Genomic DNA, 19,894 nt, shown 5'->3' on the forward strand with positions numbered 1-19,894 from the left:
AAACATTTGTATGGAGGAGGTTTTCTTCTTAATTTTGTCGACCGCCGTATGGTTCAAGTGTAGGGATCCCCTCGTATTCCTAGAAGCACTGGGTTTGGTCTTGGGTATATATTTATCGATCAAATGGGTCATTTTACTAGTTATGATATTCAGCGTAGTGTCTGCGTTCTTGTACCTTAATAAGTCAGGCCAGTTGATACCCCTCATCTCTTCCCTCACCCCATTGTAATTTCCCTTGTAGTATTTGCACCTTGGCGTGTCCTTATCCTGAACTAGGTGACAGTTAAATCCGAATGACAACACTATATGGTGACTGGTGCCAACTGGGGCAAGGTGTTCCAGTTTGGCCACCATACCCTCCTCATTTGTTATGATGAGGTCAAGTGGCTTGGGTGTTTGCTCCCCTCTGTAATGTGTCGGGTCTCTAACATGTTGGAACAGAAAATTATCTCTCAGAGTTTCTACAAAAAGAGTAGCAGGGTTATTCAAGTCATTCGGGGTGGACTCGTTTCTGCAGTCGATGTCGCCATAGTTAAAGTCCCCCATGATAAGGAGGTGGCTAGGGTTGAGCATCGCCGCGTTGTTTATTAAGGTTCTTAAGTTCTTTTGATTTAGTGGGCCACAGTTTGGGGATCTGTAGATACACCACTTGGACTCTTCAAAAACACCCTCTCCCTGTACCCTTGTGGGGTTCGCGAGATGTTTCTCCTCCATCCTGTGTGAGTGCGAATCTCCGGGGGTCACCATTTGTGGGGTATGGGTTATTTGGTTCACACTCAGGATGGGATGGAGAAAGGAAACTCACAATGTGCTCTCTGTATACATGTTGTATTGGATGTACAATGCAGCTTGGTGCTGGGAAGGCAGCATGGTTACAAGCGTTGAATAGAGAGAGCTGGTTGGTGAGGGTGCTCAGAGGAGGACCAGCTTGTGGGTCGCCATGGTCGCCGGCGGGAGCGAGGGTGGAGGTGTTGCTTGCTGGTTGGTGTAGGTAGAAAGAGGGGTAGGTCACCACGAGGTCAGGTCTTATATAGCAGAGGTATGCGTGGCTTAATAGTTGACCTCCGTCATGTAAGGCGGCGCTGGTTGACCTAGACCACGAGGCATACACTGGGAATTCACGGGGGCGACAAATAGCGTTTGTAGGGGAGGAATCTACTACACCCTCGCCTGGCTGGCTCTAAGGTCTTGCCTAACGTAGATAACCACACCCCTCTTGCAAGTTTCTTGAGAAAGGTTCGTAAATGAGCCATATCCAGCAATACTGAACTCACATTCCTCTGGGTCGATTCTGCCGTTCTTGTGACCTACCCGAGAAGGCCCCGCCGCCTCAGTATTATTGTCAACTGACACCATAGAATAAAAGAAGAGAAAGAATCGAACAGATCAAGAGTGAGTACTGTTATATATGTTGTGTTGTCAATAGAAAGAGAGACAATTGAGACCCTGCAATTGTGTGTAAATGTGGCAGAAAGACAGATTAGCAACCTGGGACCAGTGAGACTGTTCTTTAAGCTATTACTTAGTGCCAAGATGAAGAATCCGGATTAGTTAGTTGTATATATTTATTAGGGAAACACTGTGGAAGACACCATGAACCAGGAGCTGAAGAGAAAGGTAGAAACTAAGTTGATTTTGATGCTGTTGAGTCTAGATGACAATAGATAAACTAAATAAATCTTAAGTCTGAGTGGGGAAACCTGTCACCTAATTAAGTGATGGTACAATGATGTTTTCTGTCTTATTGCACTTTTGAGTGTTTCTAAATAAGGGTAAGAAAAAAGGGTAAATTTTTACTTTAGGACATGAGTCCCTAGGGGTTGACCGACATGTTTTCCACTGTAATTTGGTGTGTTTTAAACGAATCTGACCTTAAATTTTGGCAGAAATTAATAGTTTTGTCCACTCCTTTACCTAATAATAATGGGGGAGAGCTTGCGAAATCGGGTTTTTGGGTGAGTGAGAAAACGAAAACGAGTCATCTGACCTAACAAAACCTAACCTAACTCCTAGCCAGGGGCTCTGCCCTCTGGCCTCCGTTAGGCCTAACCTGATCCCTAGCGCCCCGGTAGGCCTAGCTTAAACTAACCTAAATGTTTCAGTTGTTAAAAACTTTGGGGCTCACCATGTCCAAAAGTACAATACCTTAGTTAGAGGTGGAAGGACCAGGGATACGTAAGAATTGGATAAATTAATCGCCTTTCTCGTAAAACTTGACAATAAACAAAATGATCGTAGGAGCACAAACAACAACCAACCTCCACCACGGCCATTGTGAAACTATTTCAATGAAATTAAAATCGTACCCAGGATGCTTCCTTTGAAAAAAATCAAATGTGATTGGTCGAAAAAAATTCGCGTGATATTGATACCTCATTGGTCACGACTGGATGACGTCAATCAACATTGTGCATGAGTGATGCGCTGATAACATCACTTCAGAGACGAAGACTGAAAACTACTGAAAATCAATTCAATTGTGTCACTATTATCCATTTCTGCCATGTATATATGGGGTTCAAAATGCTCAGAATAGTGAGATCTAAATGTTTCAGTAGTTTATAGCTTTCGGGAACGTTATGCCCGGAAGTAAAATAATACCGAAAAAAGAGTAAAATTATCGTTTTGGTCATCCACCTATTTGAAAGTTGAAATTGGTTTTTTTCTATGGGTGTTTTGAATGATTCTGACCTTCATTTCTATTGCAACTCACAACTTTTTTTAGCTGGTACCCACTTATCCAACGAGGTTAATATGCGTCCATTGGCTGTCCGCAGGTTCCCGCCATGTTTACCTGAGGTTATACTCCTCACTTGTCCCCTCCTTACTTCTTCCAACTTGTAGGTTAGGTTAGTTAGGTTGGTTGGTTCCTTTGGTATGAGAATAGGTTTTTGGGTATTTTTGGTGTGTTTTACTCAAATTTGACCTCCATTTTTGTGCAAATTAGCAGTTTCTGTTAAAAATGAAAATGTTAATTTTTTGCAAAAAAGCTAATTTGCAAAAGAATGAATGTCAGATTTGGGAAAATTGCAGATTACAGCAACCAAAGAATCTGATAAAAAGTTTTTTTTTCTGATGGGTTTTGATGCAATTGGCTCAAATTTGACATTTGTTTTTATCGGAAATCACTCGTTTTGAATTTAGCCCCCCCCCCTCATAATAGTTCTATCGATTGCTTGTTCTGAATTCCCGGTACTCTGTTCTTGCTAACTTATACCATATAACCAAACTAAACCTTACCCAACCCCCTAGCCAGGGCTCCACCCCCGTACCCCCAGTGACCCTAGCCACGGACCCCCAAATGCGATGTAATAACCCTAGAGTCGTGTGGTCATCCTCCACGAGAATATAAATAGCCGTGACAGTATTTCTTGCCTTACTCTGAGTCTGAGTCAGGGACCAGAATGCGTCGTGGGTTCCTCTGTTCTCTAAAGTTAACTTATTTTTAGAATGAAATAATACAATAAACTTTCAATAATCAAAATCACATCCAGCACATAATGACTGTATGCTGCAACTGATTAAAAATGTCCCGCATCCTACCACCCACGCTGAATATTGAAAGCTAATTGGTTGAATCAAGTGTTGAGATTTTTTATTGGATTTGATTGGCTGCCGCATCCCTCTACATTTGACTGGCTGAGGTACCCCGGCACATCCGCGTGAGGTAGGCGAACGTACGAACACACACAATTTGAGCAACTGCGTAGGGGCAATAGGTGCTCTGATTTTATTCTTTTTAAATTTCAATAACGTCCTTATTATTAATTTGCTACGGCCGTGTAATATAAGAGAATGATCATAGAAAAAATAGTTCTATCGATTAAGTGTAGTGAATTTCCAGAATTGTGTGGGTGCTGTAAATTGCAATATTATCCAGATTTGAGTTAAACACACTGAAAAATTAAAAAAAAACCTGTTCTCATACCAAAACCTGAAGACAGCCAATGGACGAATATTTACCTCCAACGGTAATGGGGTAACCCCAATGGGAATCAGTTTTTTGGTGGGGGAAAATCACAAAAAGTAGTAATTTGTGATAGAAATGAAGGTCAGAATCATTCTAAACCTAACCTAACCCTAAACCTAACCCAACCCTAACCTAACCCAACCCTAACCTAACCCAACCCTAAACCTAACCTAACCCAACCCTAAACCTAACCTAACCCAACCCTAAACCTAATCTAGCCCTCAACCTAATCCTAAATCTAACCTATTCACTTGCGTGCTTACCTTAATTAGACTCTTGAGTTAGGGTCCCAGACCTTGTGGAGCCAATGATTAACAAATAAGATCAGTTTCCATGGCTCCAGATGTGCACCATAGAGAAATGTTCTTTTGTAGTGTGACACTGTAGAATTGCACTTCTTCCTCTTGCTAGACATGGGAATAACCGTTCTTTTCCCACAGTACCAAAAGTGTTTTTCAGCTTGGTAACTGCAGGGATGGTTACACTTCACGCAAGTAACCTCCGTAGGTAGAACACCATGTTTGTGTAGAAATTTCTACAGTTTTCCGTCTTGGTCAATTTATGATAGTAGCCAGGTTTCGATTTTTCCATAAAAAATATGTTTTTCCTTTGGTCCTTGCTGTGATTTGAACGAATCTGACCTTCGTTTCTGGTGCTAACTGTCCTAACCGAAACCTGGCTACTATTCTCAATTGACCTCCTTCTTTACCGTAATAATTTATGTGAAATCTGTCGATGGTTTGAAGTACAGTAATTGAAATCACAAGGGAGACATCTTGGAAATCAAATCATATTCAAGTAGGTGGCAGCAGGGGCCTATACTGAGCTGTGATTGGTTGGTCCAAAATCATACCCACCATTCAACGTCCAAAGAACAACTGCGCATGCGTCAGACTCTAGCGCAAGCATACTGTAGCATAGTAACCAACAAACGAACACACAGGAGCTATTTGGAATAGTGATAACATAAACATTAACTTAGAAAAAATACTACGATTTTCCAGCAATTTATTGTAATAATCTCGGAAGTAATCTTTTGCAGAAGAAATGAGTCTTAAAATTGTCTAAACTACTGATTCCAAAACTTAAAATCTTAAAATTTGCTGGATGACCAAAGTGATAATAATAAAAATAATACCGAAAAAAGGTTAATTTCTGAGAACAGCAAGTTAATTTCTGGTTAATACTAACGACTAACCCACCAACAAGTTATTTGTTTTGGTGTTTATTTTCTTACTATTTTTTCATCAATGAGTATTGATATGATAAACATTTCTTGTGCAAATGCTTCATTTGGTAGATACTTATTTAGGCGCCTAAGATGTGCACTACTTTGTCTTCTTGGCAGTAATGCGGCAGGTGTTAAGTTATGCTAGGTTTTATGTTAAGGTTAGGTTAGGTTAAGGTGAGGCTAAGTTAGGTTAGGTTAGCTTGGGTTATATTCTTAAAAAAAATTCCACAAACCACTTCAGTGTCCTCTATAAAACACATTGGAATTGTGACTTTTTTTTTAATCGTTTGCTATGCAAAATCACTGGCAGGTTAGTCGTCAATGATTACATAAATTTTCCACCTGTGTTCTTCTAATTATAGTATTTATAATATTTAAGAGGTGACAACTTCTTATGGTAATTTATGAAAACAGCTCTACCACCAGAAGGAGTTGTTCGATTTTGTTAATTTTTTCCACAGCTGTTCGTATCATCATAGTAAATCATTGGTAATTATTGATGATTGACCTACGGACGATTTTTCATAGAAAACAATTATAAAATGCCGCAATTTCACTGTGTTTTATAGTGGACACCGTTATAGTTTGTGCAAATGTGTTAAAAAGTGGTTATTTTTATATTAAATCTAACCTATTCTCCTCCTGATAAATCCAAACTCTTTGGCACCTTATACCCCTCTAACTCCACCTTAGATGATTCCAACTCAATCCCTCCTACTCCTCCTACTGAACCTATGTACTTTCCTATAATATCCACTTGTAGGGTTGCTGGTGTGTTATCCAGGTTGGATGTGAGTAAGGCGCATAGACCGGATGGAATACCCCCTCGTGTTCTGAGGGAGTGTGCTGAAGTTCTAGCCCCTGTGCTTGCTCGCCTCTTTCGCCTTTGCCTCAAAACCCAAACTTTCCCTTCTTCTTGGAAGCATGCCTTGGTTCAGCCCATCCCCAAGAAGATTTTCGAAATTATCTTAAATTAATTTTCTCCATCACCTTGAACACCATTCTCTTATGTCGGATCACCAGTATGGCTTTCGCCAGGCGAGATCTACTGGTGATCTGCTCTCCTACTGCACCCATCTTTGGTGATCCTCTCTTAGGGATTATGAGGAAACTTTGGTCGTGGCCTTTGTCATCTCCAAAGCATTTGACAGGGTATGGCACAAGTCTTTGCTTTCTAAACTTCCCTCTTATGGTTTCTCTCCCCCACTTTGTTCTCTAATTTCTAGCTTCCTTGAAAACCGATCCATGGCAGTTGTTGTTGAGGGTTTGATCTTTCGCTCTTTCTCTACCAATAGTGGTGTTCCACAGGGCTCTATTCTTTCACCTACTCTCTTTCTTCTTTTTATCAATAATTTACTTCACACTATGACTAATTCTATCCATTCTTACTCTGATGATTCTACTCTTCACTCTTCTTCACATTTTCCCCTTCCCCTCAACTCTCAAACTAGATCTGTTTCTAGAACTGATATTATTACATCTATCAATGCGGATCTGTGCAGCATCTCCGAATGGGGAGGTAAAACCTTGGTTAAATTCAATAGTAATAAAACTCAGTGTTTACCAATTACACTTTTCAAATTAGATGATCTCCCACCAATCACATTTCAGGATGCAATCTTTCTGTCAAATTCTAAAATAGATATGCAAGGCCTCACCATTTCCTCTGATATGTCATGGAAGCCACACATCCTCAACATTGCTAAAGCTGCCTCCCAAACTGGGAATGCTGTACAGATGCCATAGCTACTTCACTCCTGAGCAGTTGCTTCAAGTATATAAGGGATTCATTCGTCCTAATTTGGAGTACTGCTCTCATATCTGGGGTAGCTCTTCTTCTGTCCAATTGTTAGATAGGGTGGAGTCAAAGGCATTTCGTCTTATTAACTCCTCCGTTAGTTGATAATCTTTCTTCCCTTTCTCTTTGCCGCAATGTTACTTCACTCTCTCTCTTTTACAGGTACTTTAACGGGCAATGTTCGGTGGATTTGGCATCCTGTGTACCGCCGGCAAGGCCCTGGGCTCGTAACACATGTCTTGCCTGCGGTGCCCACTGTTTCTCTGTGGATGTTGGTCACACTGGAATAACCCATTATAGTACATGTACATCCTTCTTTTCTCACACAGCTAAACTGTGAAATGCTCTGCCTTCTTTTGTGTTTCCATGTAAGGGGGAAACACTAAGGTTTTGTTATTATTTTTCTTTCTATTTCTTTCTTTGACTTTTAATAATGTGTGTAAGAGGAGATATTTTTTCTTTTATATACATTTTTGTTTGTTTTTCCTCTGTTTTCTTTTCTGTTATATTATACCCTGTATATTACCACTTCTATACAGTAAGTCTGCGCTTAACATCGTGCCACTTAGTGTTGTTTCGGTACTATGTCGCTAAACTTTAGAGACCAAAAATTCGTTAAACGTCCCGGTGATCGAATACTACGTCTTTTTGCGTCGTCACGGACTACTTTCTACGCCACATCACCTGCTCTCGTCTGGCCCCGCTACGCTCTCTCGGCTTGGCACAGAGTCTCCTCCGTTCCCACCCTCCTCCTCGGCTCCCACCATACTCCTCCCCACCTGCCATCTGCCTCCTCTGCTTCACTACCCACCACACACTCGCTCTACCACCTCTGCCCATCGGTGAGTACCAATACAAACTTATTAGTTGTATATGTATGCACTATTTTCTATAGAAATGGCAATGATTTTCTGTATATGTAATGTATTTCATGGGGCAAAGGGAGGCTCAGCAACGTAACTCCCGTTGTTTCGTATAACATCGCATTTTTAGGAACGTAACCCCGACGTTAAGCGAGGACTTACTGTATCACTTTTTTTTACTTTCTTTGTTTATGTTTTCTAAGTTACTATATTTTTCGAAGTCCTTATATCTATACTATGCTTATTACTTTATTTCTATATTGTACTTTTCTTACTTATTTTGTATTTCTTTCAATGTTTATTTATTTAAATATTCTTTATCTTTTTTTCTATATCTTCTATACTTGTTTCAATGTCATTACTGTTTATCTTTCCACTTACTTCTTTCAATATTTATCAGTGCTTAGTTATATTCTCTACAATAGATTCACCTGGGAAAACCATATCATTCTTTAACAACACCTAGTACGTAATATAATTATTATACTCGGGTAGACTGCCACCACCCAGGCTTTTATTAGATAACTGATATCATTAAAAATGTCAGGTACAGTGAGTTCTGCTATAACGCGTGTTTTGATAACGCGAATTTGCTCTAACGCGATTTATGAATTAGGAACGATATTTGTATAACGCGAACGCTTGTTTGCTATAACGCGATTTTTGCTTACTATTTCTCCAATTTTGTGGTATTAATTGTGAATATGGTAAAGAAGAATATCTCCAAGAAGCGTTCTGGTGATAGAATTCCCGGTGATGATCGTAAAAGAAAGGATATAACACTTGAAGAGAAGCTCGATGTTATCAACCTCAAAATCACCCTTCTCCCCCATCAAGTTACATTCATATTTTTTCAAGGTAGTGTTACATTTACTGTATGATTTCATTATTAGATATGAATGTAACATTTATTTAGACTGTGGTATCCTTTGTGTTAGGCTAACTCCTAAATTTTGTCGATTTCGAGTAATCTGCACCTAACCCTATTTTCTTCATAAGCCCTGTTATTTCTATTACGCGATTTTCTATAACACGATATTTTACAAGAACACAATTATCGCGTTATAGCAGAACTACCTGTAGTGTGGCACGTGAGTTACAGCATTTATTTTCTGAGAAGCAATTTTTAGAAGGGAAAAAACGGTGATACTCACAGTTGACTAAATCAATATTTATTAAAATCAAAAGTGAATGAGATGACAATTTAAACACACTCAGACAAGAATGGACCCCTAGGTCTTACTTTATAAGTAACAAAATAGATCTTTGATTATTTGTTACAACATTAAACAACTGTTATATTAATTCTTTGACAATAAAGATGGTTATTTTACACACATTTCAATAGCACAGATATTAATGAACAACATGGAACATGTACCAGATCTCTGTTGGAAGTATACATTGATGGTTTACTCACAATGCATATAACAAACTTAACTACTGGTAATATCAATATTTATGGTTTCCATACTCAACCTGGGACAATTATATTATTGCTAATTATCCCCAATCATGTACAACAATACTACTTTGCACATATAACTGAGATTAGTATACCAGGGTTACTCACTGGTGTTTATTACAACAACTGAAGTGTGCTATTAGCGTCGGTTGGACTCCAACGCAAGGTTAGAGAGCTCATCTCATGGGTGTACAGTTACAAGGGCGAATTACTCCTTGGTTTTAACCTCGTTGAGTTAAAGACATCCTGTCGTAGACAACTAGCTGATAGGCAGCTACCAATCCACCGTAGCTGTGGGTATTCAGCTACAACACACTGCCTAAGATTCCCTGGATGACCAAAACTAAAATAATACAAAAAAAAAAAAAGATCCATCAAAGCAAATTAGGCTGCGTTGGGTATCTTGTCAATATTAACTCAACTTTTTATTTTAATTATAAATATTTTTTAAATATCTTTAGTTTTTCTCTATCTACTATCCTAAATCATATATTACAGTCAGTACTTTCTGTTTAATATGGCAGAAGGTTACCCCCCAGCTAGTAAGTTTAGTAAGGTTACCGGGGGTAGGTAGGTTTTTTAGGTTGGTTTGGTCATGATCTATTAGGTTCTAGTAAATGTCTCCTCTTTTATAATACTTATTATAATGATAAGAACATCTGTGAAAAAATCAACAAAATTGAACAACTCCTTCTGGTGGTATTGCTGTTCTTGCACTATGTATTTATAGTACAGTATGCCCCCCAAGTTCGCGGATTTTTACTTCACGGTTCTTTCGGTTATTTGCGAATGACACCCTCCCCTTCCTCACAGCCAGGGTGAAGGCAGTTTAGGCTTAAAATTTTTATCTTATATAATGTAGCTGGCTAGTCTTAGTAGAATATAAATTTCATTGCTGGAATCCTTGTACGATAGTGATTAATTTGAGTATAACATCACATACAGTAGTTTGCACAAGAGATAAAATTTTTAGTCTAGTGTAGTACAGTCGACCCTCGTCAAAACGGACTAATGGGGGGGGAAGGGTGTCCGTTAGGGGTTAATATTGCATAATATTGCATTATACAGCTATGTGTATGTTTATTTGAGTGCCCCGTCATAGGAGTCCATTTTCTCTCACTTCAGGATGCCTGAGTCGTCCGTTTTCTCATAATCTTAGAGTGCAGTACACCAGTGACTTCTGTATATCTTAGTAATGACACAGAATTTGAAATTGCAACTGGGGTTGCAATTGTTGAGGCAACTTAGGTATGTCTGATTACAGTTGGAATATTCAAGATCCATTGTGAGTGATGTTTAAAGCTTCAACTGTCTTTATGGTTGGTAAAACTTGTCAAGTCTGTCAGTCTGAATGGTATGTGTGAGGCCTTGCGTTTGTACAACCGCTAAATATATAAATATATAATGTTATGGTAATTATCAGAAACACATCGGCATGTCGAGGTTTATTACAAAGTGGTGAAAAGGATACTGTAAAGTGGGTAGTCCACAAAACATGTAGCTATGTCTCTCTTTATTTGAGTGCCCCGTCAAAGAAGTCCGTTTTCTCTCACTTCAGGACGCCTGAGTCGTCCGTTTTCTCTTAATCTTAGAGTGCAGTACACCAGTGACTTCTTTATTTCTTAGTAATGACACAGAATTTGAAATTGCAACCCCAATTGCAACTGGGACAATCCCAGAACCAGAAATTTGATATGGACAGTTCAGATTTCGTCCGATTTATCCGAAATCCGGATTAAAGGGGTCCGAATTAACGAGGGTCGACTGTACAGAACCTTTGAGTACAAAGTGTGTACAGTAATGTTACTCAAAATTAATTTCTTTTTCACATTTAATTTACATTTAATATTTGTTTAATTTAAGTTTCTAGCAGTCCATGGTGCTTTAGAGATATGGGAGGTGTATCATTAGTGGGTCAGAGGTGTATTGTTGATTTATTATTACCTGACCTTGTTGGTCCGGTAAATCGGATAACCGGCAAGGCTTTAGAACCAAGGGTGCCGGAAAATCGGTGGTGGACCTGTATCATTATATAGTCTGCCCACCACATATGCACATTAGGTTGTTGTACTAATAGACATCAAAGTTTCGCATATAGCAGCCGTTCTTGTATCCTGTGCCTTTTTTTATTCTAAGTGTTTCAAAATGTAGGTAGGAAAAGTTTCAATAACACCAAAAGATTGGGCCCAGGTTAACAACAAGGTACCTAATGATAAATGTCTGTTAAAGAAAAATTGGTAAATATTCAGTAGTGACCAAGCACACAACTCTGTATTGATGTGGATATTGGGGTATAGCATTTTTTTTGGAAATTTATATTATTTCAGGGTATTGGAGAAGGAGATGGTTAGCACCTGAAAGTGCTTATAGAATTGCACCAAAATTTTGGACATGTTATTTGCATGTTAGGTAGTCATGTCATTGGGGAACCGAATCTTATTTTTCCATATGTTCTTTTATTCACTACTGTATACGGAAATTCACTTAACGAATGGTTTTTCAGGGACCTAACTCATTCGTATAGTAAGGGATACCTGTATGTACCTCCATTCAAGTCATATTTTCATGTACACATATATAGATTATATCAAGCACCTCAGATTGTTTCTAATATTTTCACTAGTTATATCACTCTATGTACTCTGGTATGCTCCTGCCAGAGAAAATTTTGTAACATTTGAAAATTTTGGGAAAAAAATTGATTTTGAATATTGAATCATATTTATTACTGTACTTACACTTTAAACTAACAAATAATATACTCACATATGAAAACTACATAGTGAGGGCAACATTTTGATACCAAGAAAACTTTGCTTGGTGTAACTGTCTGTGAGCTGTCACCTCGTCAACGGTACCTGAAATTACGACATTAAAAAAAAAAGTCACAGCTCACACCTTCGCCTGGTAGGGAGAGGGTGAGGGGGATATGGAGTGCAATCTGAGCAAGTGATACCTGCATTTTGTAGTTTTCTTAAGTCAGAAATGTACATAAGTCGGAACACTTGCTATGTGCATACCGTACTTACAGAACAATGTTTAAGATCCTACTATATTATAGCCCAAGTCCAAATATACAGTAAGTCTCCAGTGAACGAAAGGGTTAGGTTCCACTAAAATGCTTTCGTTAGGTGAATTGCATTCATTGAAACCATTTTTCCCATATAAATTTATGTAATAAGGGGGGGGGGGGTGTTCCTGTACTAAGCTCTGTGATATTTTAATGTACTGTACATTACTAAGCTCTGTGACAAAATAATTTCAACACATCAAAATACTGAAGATAAAAACAATAAAACATGTAAAACATAAACAGAGTTGTTGGTTGTGGGAATGACAGTCATAGCAGAATGAGAGAGAGGCAGAGTCTCGGTGAGATGCAGTGGGTGGGAGGGAGGGAGGAAGAAAGATGGGTAAGTGATGAGGAGATGATGTGTCAGTCGGTTTGTTTGGTAACACTGGTTGCAGGACTGCCAGACAATTTAACAGCTGATGTCTACCCACAAAATTGAGTGTAAATATAAATGAATAACATCATATTCCTTCTACATTATGTTACATAAATTTTAAATTATGGAGTGAGAATAACAAATAAACAATGTACAGTACAATATTGTACAATAGTGTACTATCATGAATGATAGTTATAGAATGAGTGAGAGTGGCAGTGTCGGTGAGACGCAGGGGGTGGGAGGTAGAAAAGAAGGTGAAATTATGATGATAATAGAGGTAGCGATGGTGATGGTGGTGATCATGAAGCTGGTGGTGAGAAAGCAGAAAGGTAGGTGACTTACACTTCGTAATACAGGTTGACAACCCCTTATCCGAAAACCGAAAACCTCTGAAAACCGAAAATGTTTTTGTGGAGCCAAATATTTCTATTTATTTTAATTTTTTTTACACCAGGATTAGCTCACCTGGGCACAGGTCACTGACCCACATCGGGACCTGGGGGGCAAAAATATAATAATAATTATAATAATAATAATTATAATAATTATAATAATTACAGTATAATAATAATAATAATTATTCATAGTAAATAAAATTTATATAAAAAATGCACAAAAATAAAATAATAATTATAATAATAATAATAAAATAATATTACCGTATTAAAATTAATAATAATAATACAGTGGTCCCTCGATTAACAAGCACAATTCGTTCCAGAAGGTTGCTCGTTAACCGAAAAATTCGTTAACCGAAACCATTGTTTCAATGGGTTTTTGGGTACCGTAATTGGTTCCGGCTCACCGAAAATTACATACAAACTAAAATGAATGCAGTAAAGTACACTTACTTTGAGGTGTGCATGTAGAAGGCTCCTGGTTGATGATGATGACGAAGATGATGGGAATTAGAATGGGGGTGGAGGATTAGGGAGAAGAGAAGGCATTGGGGTGGAAGAGAAGTCACACTATGCCGCCATTTCACCCATAAAATTTTAGTTCACTTAGTGTAAGTCGAGATTATTTTCTTTGACTCAACACTGCACTGTGCTATATATTATCTATGTAAAATATATTTCAAAATGACCAATAATTTGACTGGAAACTCAGAAAAAAAAACATTTATGTTGAAGAGTCTCAAACAAGATGTTCCTTCCTCTGAACTGGTAAGCAAACTGACGCCAAGCTTGGTGTGTTGAGTGGCTATTTGGCGCACAAAAAACTAGTTTCCTGTACTTCAATTATGTTCAATAATTGTTAAAATGACTAAAAAAATTAATATAAAACTTTTAAAATTATTGAATAGTACAACCTTCTTGATATTTACTAAAATGGTAAGGAATTTAAGCCCTAAAACCGATTACTGTATTGGCGGACTAATACTACAGCTGGTGGGCAGCTAAATGCTGGCGAAAACATGTTGAGAAAAATTCGTAAGGAATTCGTTTACCGAGGGTTTGCTCATTAACCGAAGTGAAGAATCTTATGAAAGGGAATTCGTTAACCGAAATCTCGTTAACCGAGGCGCTTGTTAACCGAGGGATCACTGTAATAAAAATAATACTGTAAAAATAAAAAAATAATTATAATAAAGAAATTCAAGAATGAAAAAAAGATCAAAAGTGAGAAACACAACCTAGAATTATTATTATTATTATTATTATTATTATTATTATTATTATTATAATAATATTTTAGCCCCCCAGGCCTCAATATGGGTCAATGACCTGTGCCTGGGTGGGCTGATCCCTGTAAAAAACAAAACAAAACAAAAACCAAAAAACAAAACTAATCTAACCATTCCCAAATGCATCTGGCCCCAAGGATTTCAGAAAAGGGATTGTCAACCTGTAGTAGAACATTCCTTCATTAACCGGCAAATGGGTAGTAAAAACTTGCTTTTGATATAGTGAGGATTTTTTCAAAGGATAAATGTTCAATGGGGACTTCCTGTACATCTAAAATCACTTAATTTAAGAGAAAAAAAGAAATAGAATGACCAAATACAGTACAGTAAATGAAAGCGAAAATAAAGTCATCAGGTAAATAAAATACTGTACTGTACAGTAAATTTCAAGTTTAACCCCGTTAATATCAGCGGGTGTTCGTAAGTCGGACGTTAGTAAGTCGGGGACCCCCTGTACAGTACAGTACAGTACTGTACAGTCTTCCAGTACTAAAGGCTTAGTTCTGTTAGGTATAGAGTGCCCTGTGTCCATGCTGTACTTAACCCTTAAATGGCAGCCACTGTCAGTGGCCATCATCAGTGGACATTTCATGCTCCTTGCATTCTATTTTTTGCACGCATGGAGGTGGAGTAGGAAACCCTTAGCTGTCATTCAAGTGTTAATGTGCCATCAGTCCTATTGGATCCTTTTTCAGTATTTTATGCGGATTCTAATCTAGATCCAAACAAAGCTCCCTAACAGCTCTTGAATCTGATGGTATCTCATCTATCATCCTCAAGAAATGTGCACCTGACCTTATTTGTGCCCTGTCCAAGCTCAATTTCTTAATGGCCTCTACAAGCTCATGTAACAGTCATAAATTTAGGGTGAAAGTCCCACCCCCGAAAAAAGAAAAAAGCTTGAGTATTTCCCACCAAGCATGAGCCAATCGCAGTGACCTGTTAGCGTGAATGCCTTAGGCCTGAACCAATAAGGAGAGCTTTAAGACGTGACGTCATGAAGATGTGGCGCCATGCAGGCCGTCTCTGTTTTCAAACAGTCTGGTTAGAATTGGTTCAGTGTAGGCGTGTGTGTGTGTGTGGTCGGCAGGTCAGCATGATGATATATCTTAAATGAGTACCCTTAAGGTTTCATCTGTTTCACGAAATGTATTGTGATTCCTGTGACCCCTGTAAGCTAACTAGGAAAATAGGTTTATTGTTTTGAAGTGTTATAAATTCCCCCCCTCTTGGTGTTGAGTAAAAACATTGTCATACATGTCTTTGGTGTTATGCAGTGATACATCGAGTCCTGACTGACAACACAGATATCACCGATTTCCCCTATTGTCTCAGTTATCTTGTCCCTATTCCCCAGTCATCCTCTCTCTCAGTATCCCCTCATCCTCCCCTCTCTACCTACCCTCAGTGTGGGGGGAGGTTGACCATAGGGAAAAGTAAGTACTGTAAATAAATAGAATTCAGAAAAAAAAAATAATAATAACACTTTGTTCCACTCAACTTATGTATGGCCTCTCCAAGCTCAACTTATTTATGGCCTCTGCAAGCTCAACTTATTTATGGCCTCTGCAAGCTCAACTTATTTATGGCCTCTCCAAGCTCAACTTATTTATAGCCTCTGCAAGCTCAACTTATTTATGGCCTCTGCAAGCTCAACTTATTTATTGCCTCTTCAAGCTCAACTTATTTATGGCCTGTGCAAGCTCAACTTATTTATGGCCTCTGCAAACTCAACTTATTTATGGCCTCTGCAAGCTCAACTTATTTATTGCCTCTTCAAGCTCAACTTATTTATGGCCTGTGCAAGCTCAACTTATTTAAGGCCTCTGCAAACTCAACTTATTTATAGCCTCTTCAAGCTCAACTTATTTATGGCCTGTGCAAGCTCAACTTATTTATTGCCTCTGCAAGCTCAACTTATTTATGGCCTCTCCAAGCTCAACTTATTTATAGCCTCTGCAAGTTCAACTTATTTCTTGCCTCTGCAAGCTCAACTTATTTATGGCCTCTGCAAACTCAACTTATTTATGGCCTCTGCAAGCTCAACTTATTTATTGCCTCTTCAAGCTCAACTTATTTATGGCCTGTGCAAGCTCAACTTATTTAAGGCCTCTGCAAACTCAACTTATTTAAGGCCTTTAACCATTTAACTAATATCATCATCATCAGCAGATTTACAGAAATCGCACCATTGTCGTCATGAGACAGTTGGCACCATGAATTTAAAGCTGTGTACCAAAAGTCTAATTAAGAATGAAAATTAGATGATTGGTAGACACTCTAGAGTAAGACACAAGGTTGGTGGAGCCTCAAATCAACTTGCTGTTATCATCTTGGAATTGATTTGGAATTATTAATTCCTCATCAGCCTCTTCCCCCTACCCTTCCTCAGTGGCTCACCACCTACGTAAAGGCTTATCACCCACTTTGCACCACAAAAACCCACCTCTGCACCAACACAACCATGTCATTTGTCACCACAACCACACTTTGTGTCACAACAACAACAACCAGGGCTCACCAGTTGCCAATTACTCTCTGCCATGATGAGTGCATTGTTTTTATATTGTTTTAATGGCTTCTTAATTTTAAATCTTCAATTTCATAAGAAAAAGAATATTTTTAACTTTCCCAAAGCTGCAGGCATTGGATTAAGAATTAAACCATCCTCACCTTCCAACTGTTAACCCAAAGTTTAATTTCCTTGAATTTTGTAGATACAGGTACAGTACTCTACAGTTATACACAAAAATTTTCAAGAACTTCCCTCCCACCTGCTTAAATAAAGGATTTATTGCATAACTAATTTTTTCAGTGCAAGTTTGCATATCTTATAAGGACTACTGTACCTTAATTTACTTTCAGGTGCTCACTTGCTTCAAACAGCTGCATCGAACCCGTTTGACTGTGTTCCAGGGGGATACAAATGCTCTTGCTGGTAAGAAAACTGTTGTTTTATAATATATTTTGTTGCTAAATACTTGTATGGCTTATAGAGCCTAACGTACAGTGGTAACTCCACGAGGTAGTACTGTAGTTATTATTTTTTCATGAATGAATCATTTCATCCTGATGAATTAAAGTGATTCATTCATGAAAAAATACTACCTACTACCTTGAGGAGATACCAGATGTCTCCATCAGCCACAAATTTTATCACTTCCTCTGATGTCAAGTGTTCAGTATACTTGTGCTAGAGGGGTTGACACGTCAGTGGCAAGATCCTTTATCAGTGTGGATAAAACTTTTGGTGTAGTGCAGCCTTTTCACCCATCTAAACCAATATAGTACAGTACATACTTCACTTTAACAAGTTTCTCATTAACGATTCATCACAATAATGACAGTGATGAAATGCGACACCTCAACACAATACTGATCAAGAGCAGGGTGGTTTGTTTTGATCAGAGCATGTGAACAGGAGGTGTGGTGTGTCGACATTCCAGAGGGAGATGACGGCACTGTTAATGATAGTGTTCAAGATTTACCTGTGTGTGATCTGTTAGAAGATTTGCCACTAGACTTCACTGGCTTTAAGACTGAAGAATCAGTTGGTAGTGGTGCTGGGGAAGCAGTGAGTGTGGGGGCACTAACACCACTCTCCTGCCTCGGATGACAGCAAACAGTCTCATTAAGCAGTTCACTGAGTGTCTAAAGGTTAGTTATTATTAGTTATTAACTGTACATGCAGTATTAATGTGTGTGTGAATAAGTGGTTGTAATTTTTTATGGGGTTTATCGGGTATAGGGTTTATAGGGGGTGGAAGTGTCTGAGGGATGGTACCAATTGACCCATTTAACATGTAAACTATACTCACCACATTAACAATTTTCACTTTAATGACCATTTTCGTGGTACCAATTAATCGCTAAAGTGAAGTATAGACTGTATTGAAAATTTGAGCCCAATTGAGTTTGTGGTTATTTCAAGGAATAGTGAAACTTGAGGTCTGTGGCTGGAAAATTCAACCCAACCACAGGTATACCATGATAACCTATGCATTTAGGGACTGGTAAAAGTCATAAGAACATAACAATTTCAGGAGGTTAGGGACTGTCCTCCCTCCAAAAACTCCCATCTACCCTTGATGTATCTCTGTAATGCACTCTGTCAAGCAAGAAAATAAAGCAGACATATAAAGTAAGTATAATAAGCCTTGAATAAGCAATGGAAAGCATAAATTTAGACTGTTATTTACCTGTGTTGGGAATGGGAAAGTCGACCCATCACCACTCTTATCACATCACTTCTAGCTGCACAGCACAAGAGGAACTATCACTGGGGCATTTAGGCATGATTGAGTAACACACTAAGTCGGAAATAACAAAATAATCAAGTCTCTACCATTCTTTGCTGGTCCATCACCACTTTTATTACACCTTATCACATCACATCTAGCTGCCCAGCACATGAAAAACTATCATTGGGCTGTTTAAGCATGATTGCATTACACTTGAGGTCGGAAATAATGAAAAAACACGAAGTCAGAGACACATGGTAAGTGTAAACAATAGCAAAGATGGCGGGAATGAGTCAGAGGCAGCGCACAGAGCCCTCTGGTAGCAAGAATTCATGCCACGCCACCATTCAAAACGGCTCTTGCGCTCCTCTCCTGATCGTCAGATCTCCGGGGTATCAGTGAAAATTGCGGGGTATTTCCCCTATATGTAATACAGTCATGCGCCGGTTAACGTCCAATTGCATATACATCCGTGCCTCCCCCCCCCCCAAAAAAAAATCCGTGACGCCTGCTGGACCACCACTCCACGACCCCCTGACGGAGACACGATGATCCTCCCCATACTGGTCAGATATTATGTGTTAAAGGAATATGCTTCCTTCCTTAGCCTTTTTTTAAGCATTTGCCTCCAAGTGTAATGTTAACCTACATCTATTGAGGATAAAATCTTTCACCTACAAATTGACAATAACACATTTGCTGTAATCAGACATATCTAGTTGCCTCAACAATTGCAACCCCAGTTGCAATTGGGGTTGCAATTTCAAATTCTGTGGCATTACTAAAAATAACTAAGTCTCTGGTGCACTCTAAGATTAAGAGAGAAAATGGAGGACTCAGGCGTCCTGATGTGAGAGAAAACAGACTCGTATGATGGGGGACCAAATAAAAAAAGCATAGCTACATGTTTTGTGAACTACAGTATTAAGTGTACCCTTTTCATCACTTTGTAATAAACCTAGCCATGCCTATGTGTGTTTATGATATTTACCATAACATTATATATATATTTAGTGGGTATAAATGGTCGTAAAATGGGAAACTTGGGGTTGGGTCTTGGGTGCCTGGAACCAATTAGAACAAATCCCATAGGTTCTGTACTTTCGTTATCGGCGGGGTCCCAATTAGGCGCGATAACCAAAGGATGACTGTACTGTACTGTATATACTTGTGACACTGGCCAGTTG

The 19,894-nt window shown here is 38.7% G+C and overlaps 1 protein-coding gene across 2 annotated transcripts in view; it reads left to right on the forward strand.

The window, feature by feature from the left end:
• Window positions 1–1,483: 1,483 nt before the first annotated feature.
• Window positions 1,484–19,894, forward strand: part of LOC121870603 (complex III assembly factor LYRM7-like) — a 63,347-nt gene continuing 44,936 nt past the window's right edge. Inside the window, exons 1-2 of one of the 2 annotated variants that reach the window (XR_006089733.1) lie at window positions 1,484–1,617; window positions 17,332–17,404. Coding sequence is in view for 1 of the 2 variants with exons in the window: in XM_042372436.1 (XP_042228370.1) it covers window positions 1,594–1,617; window positions 17,332–17,404 (97 nt within the window). In the remaining variant the exon portion in view is untranslated. The remainder of the gene's footprint in view (window positions 1,618–17,331; window positions 17,405–19,894) is intronic. The other variant, XM_042372436.1, reaches the window with a different exon arrangement.

Source organism: Homarus americanus, unplaced genomic scaffold (assembly GCF_018991925.1).
Source record: "Homarus americanus isolate GMGI-L3 unplaced genomic scaffold, GMGI_Hamer_2.0 scaffold56333, whole genome shotgun sequence".
Lineage (NCBI taxonomy): Eukaryota > Metazoa > Arthropoda > Malacostraca > Decapoda > Nephropidae > Homarus > Homarus americanus.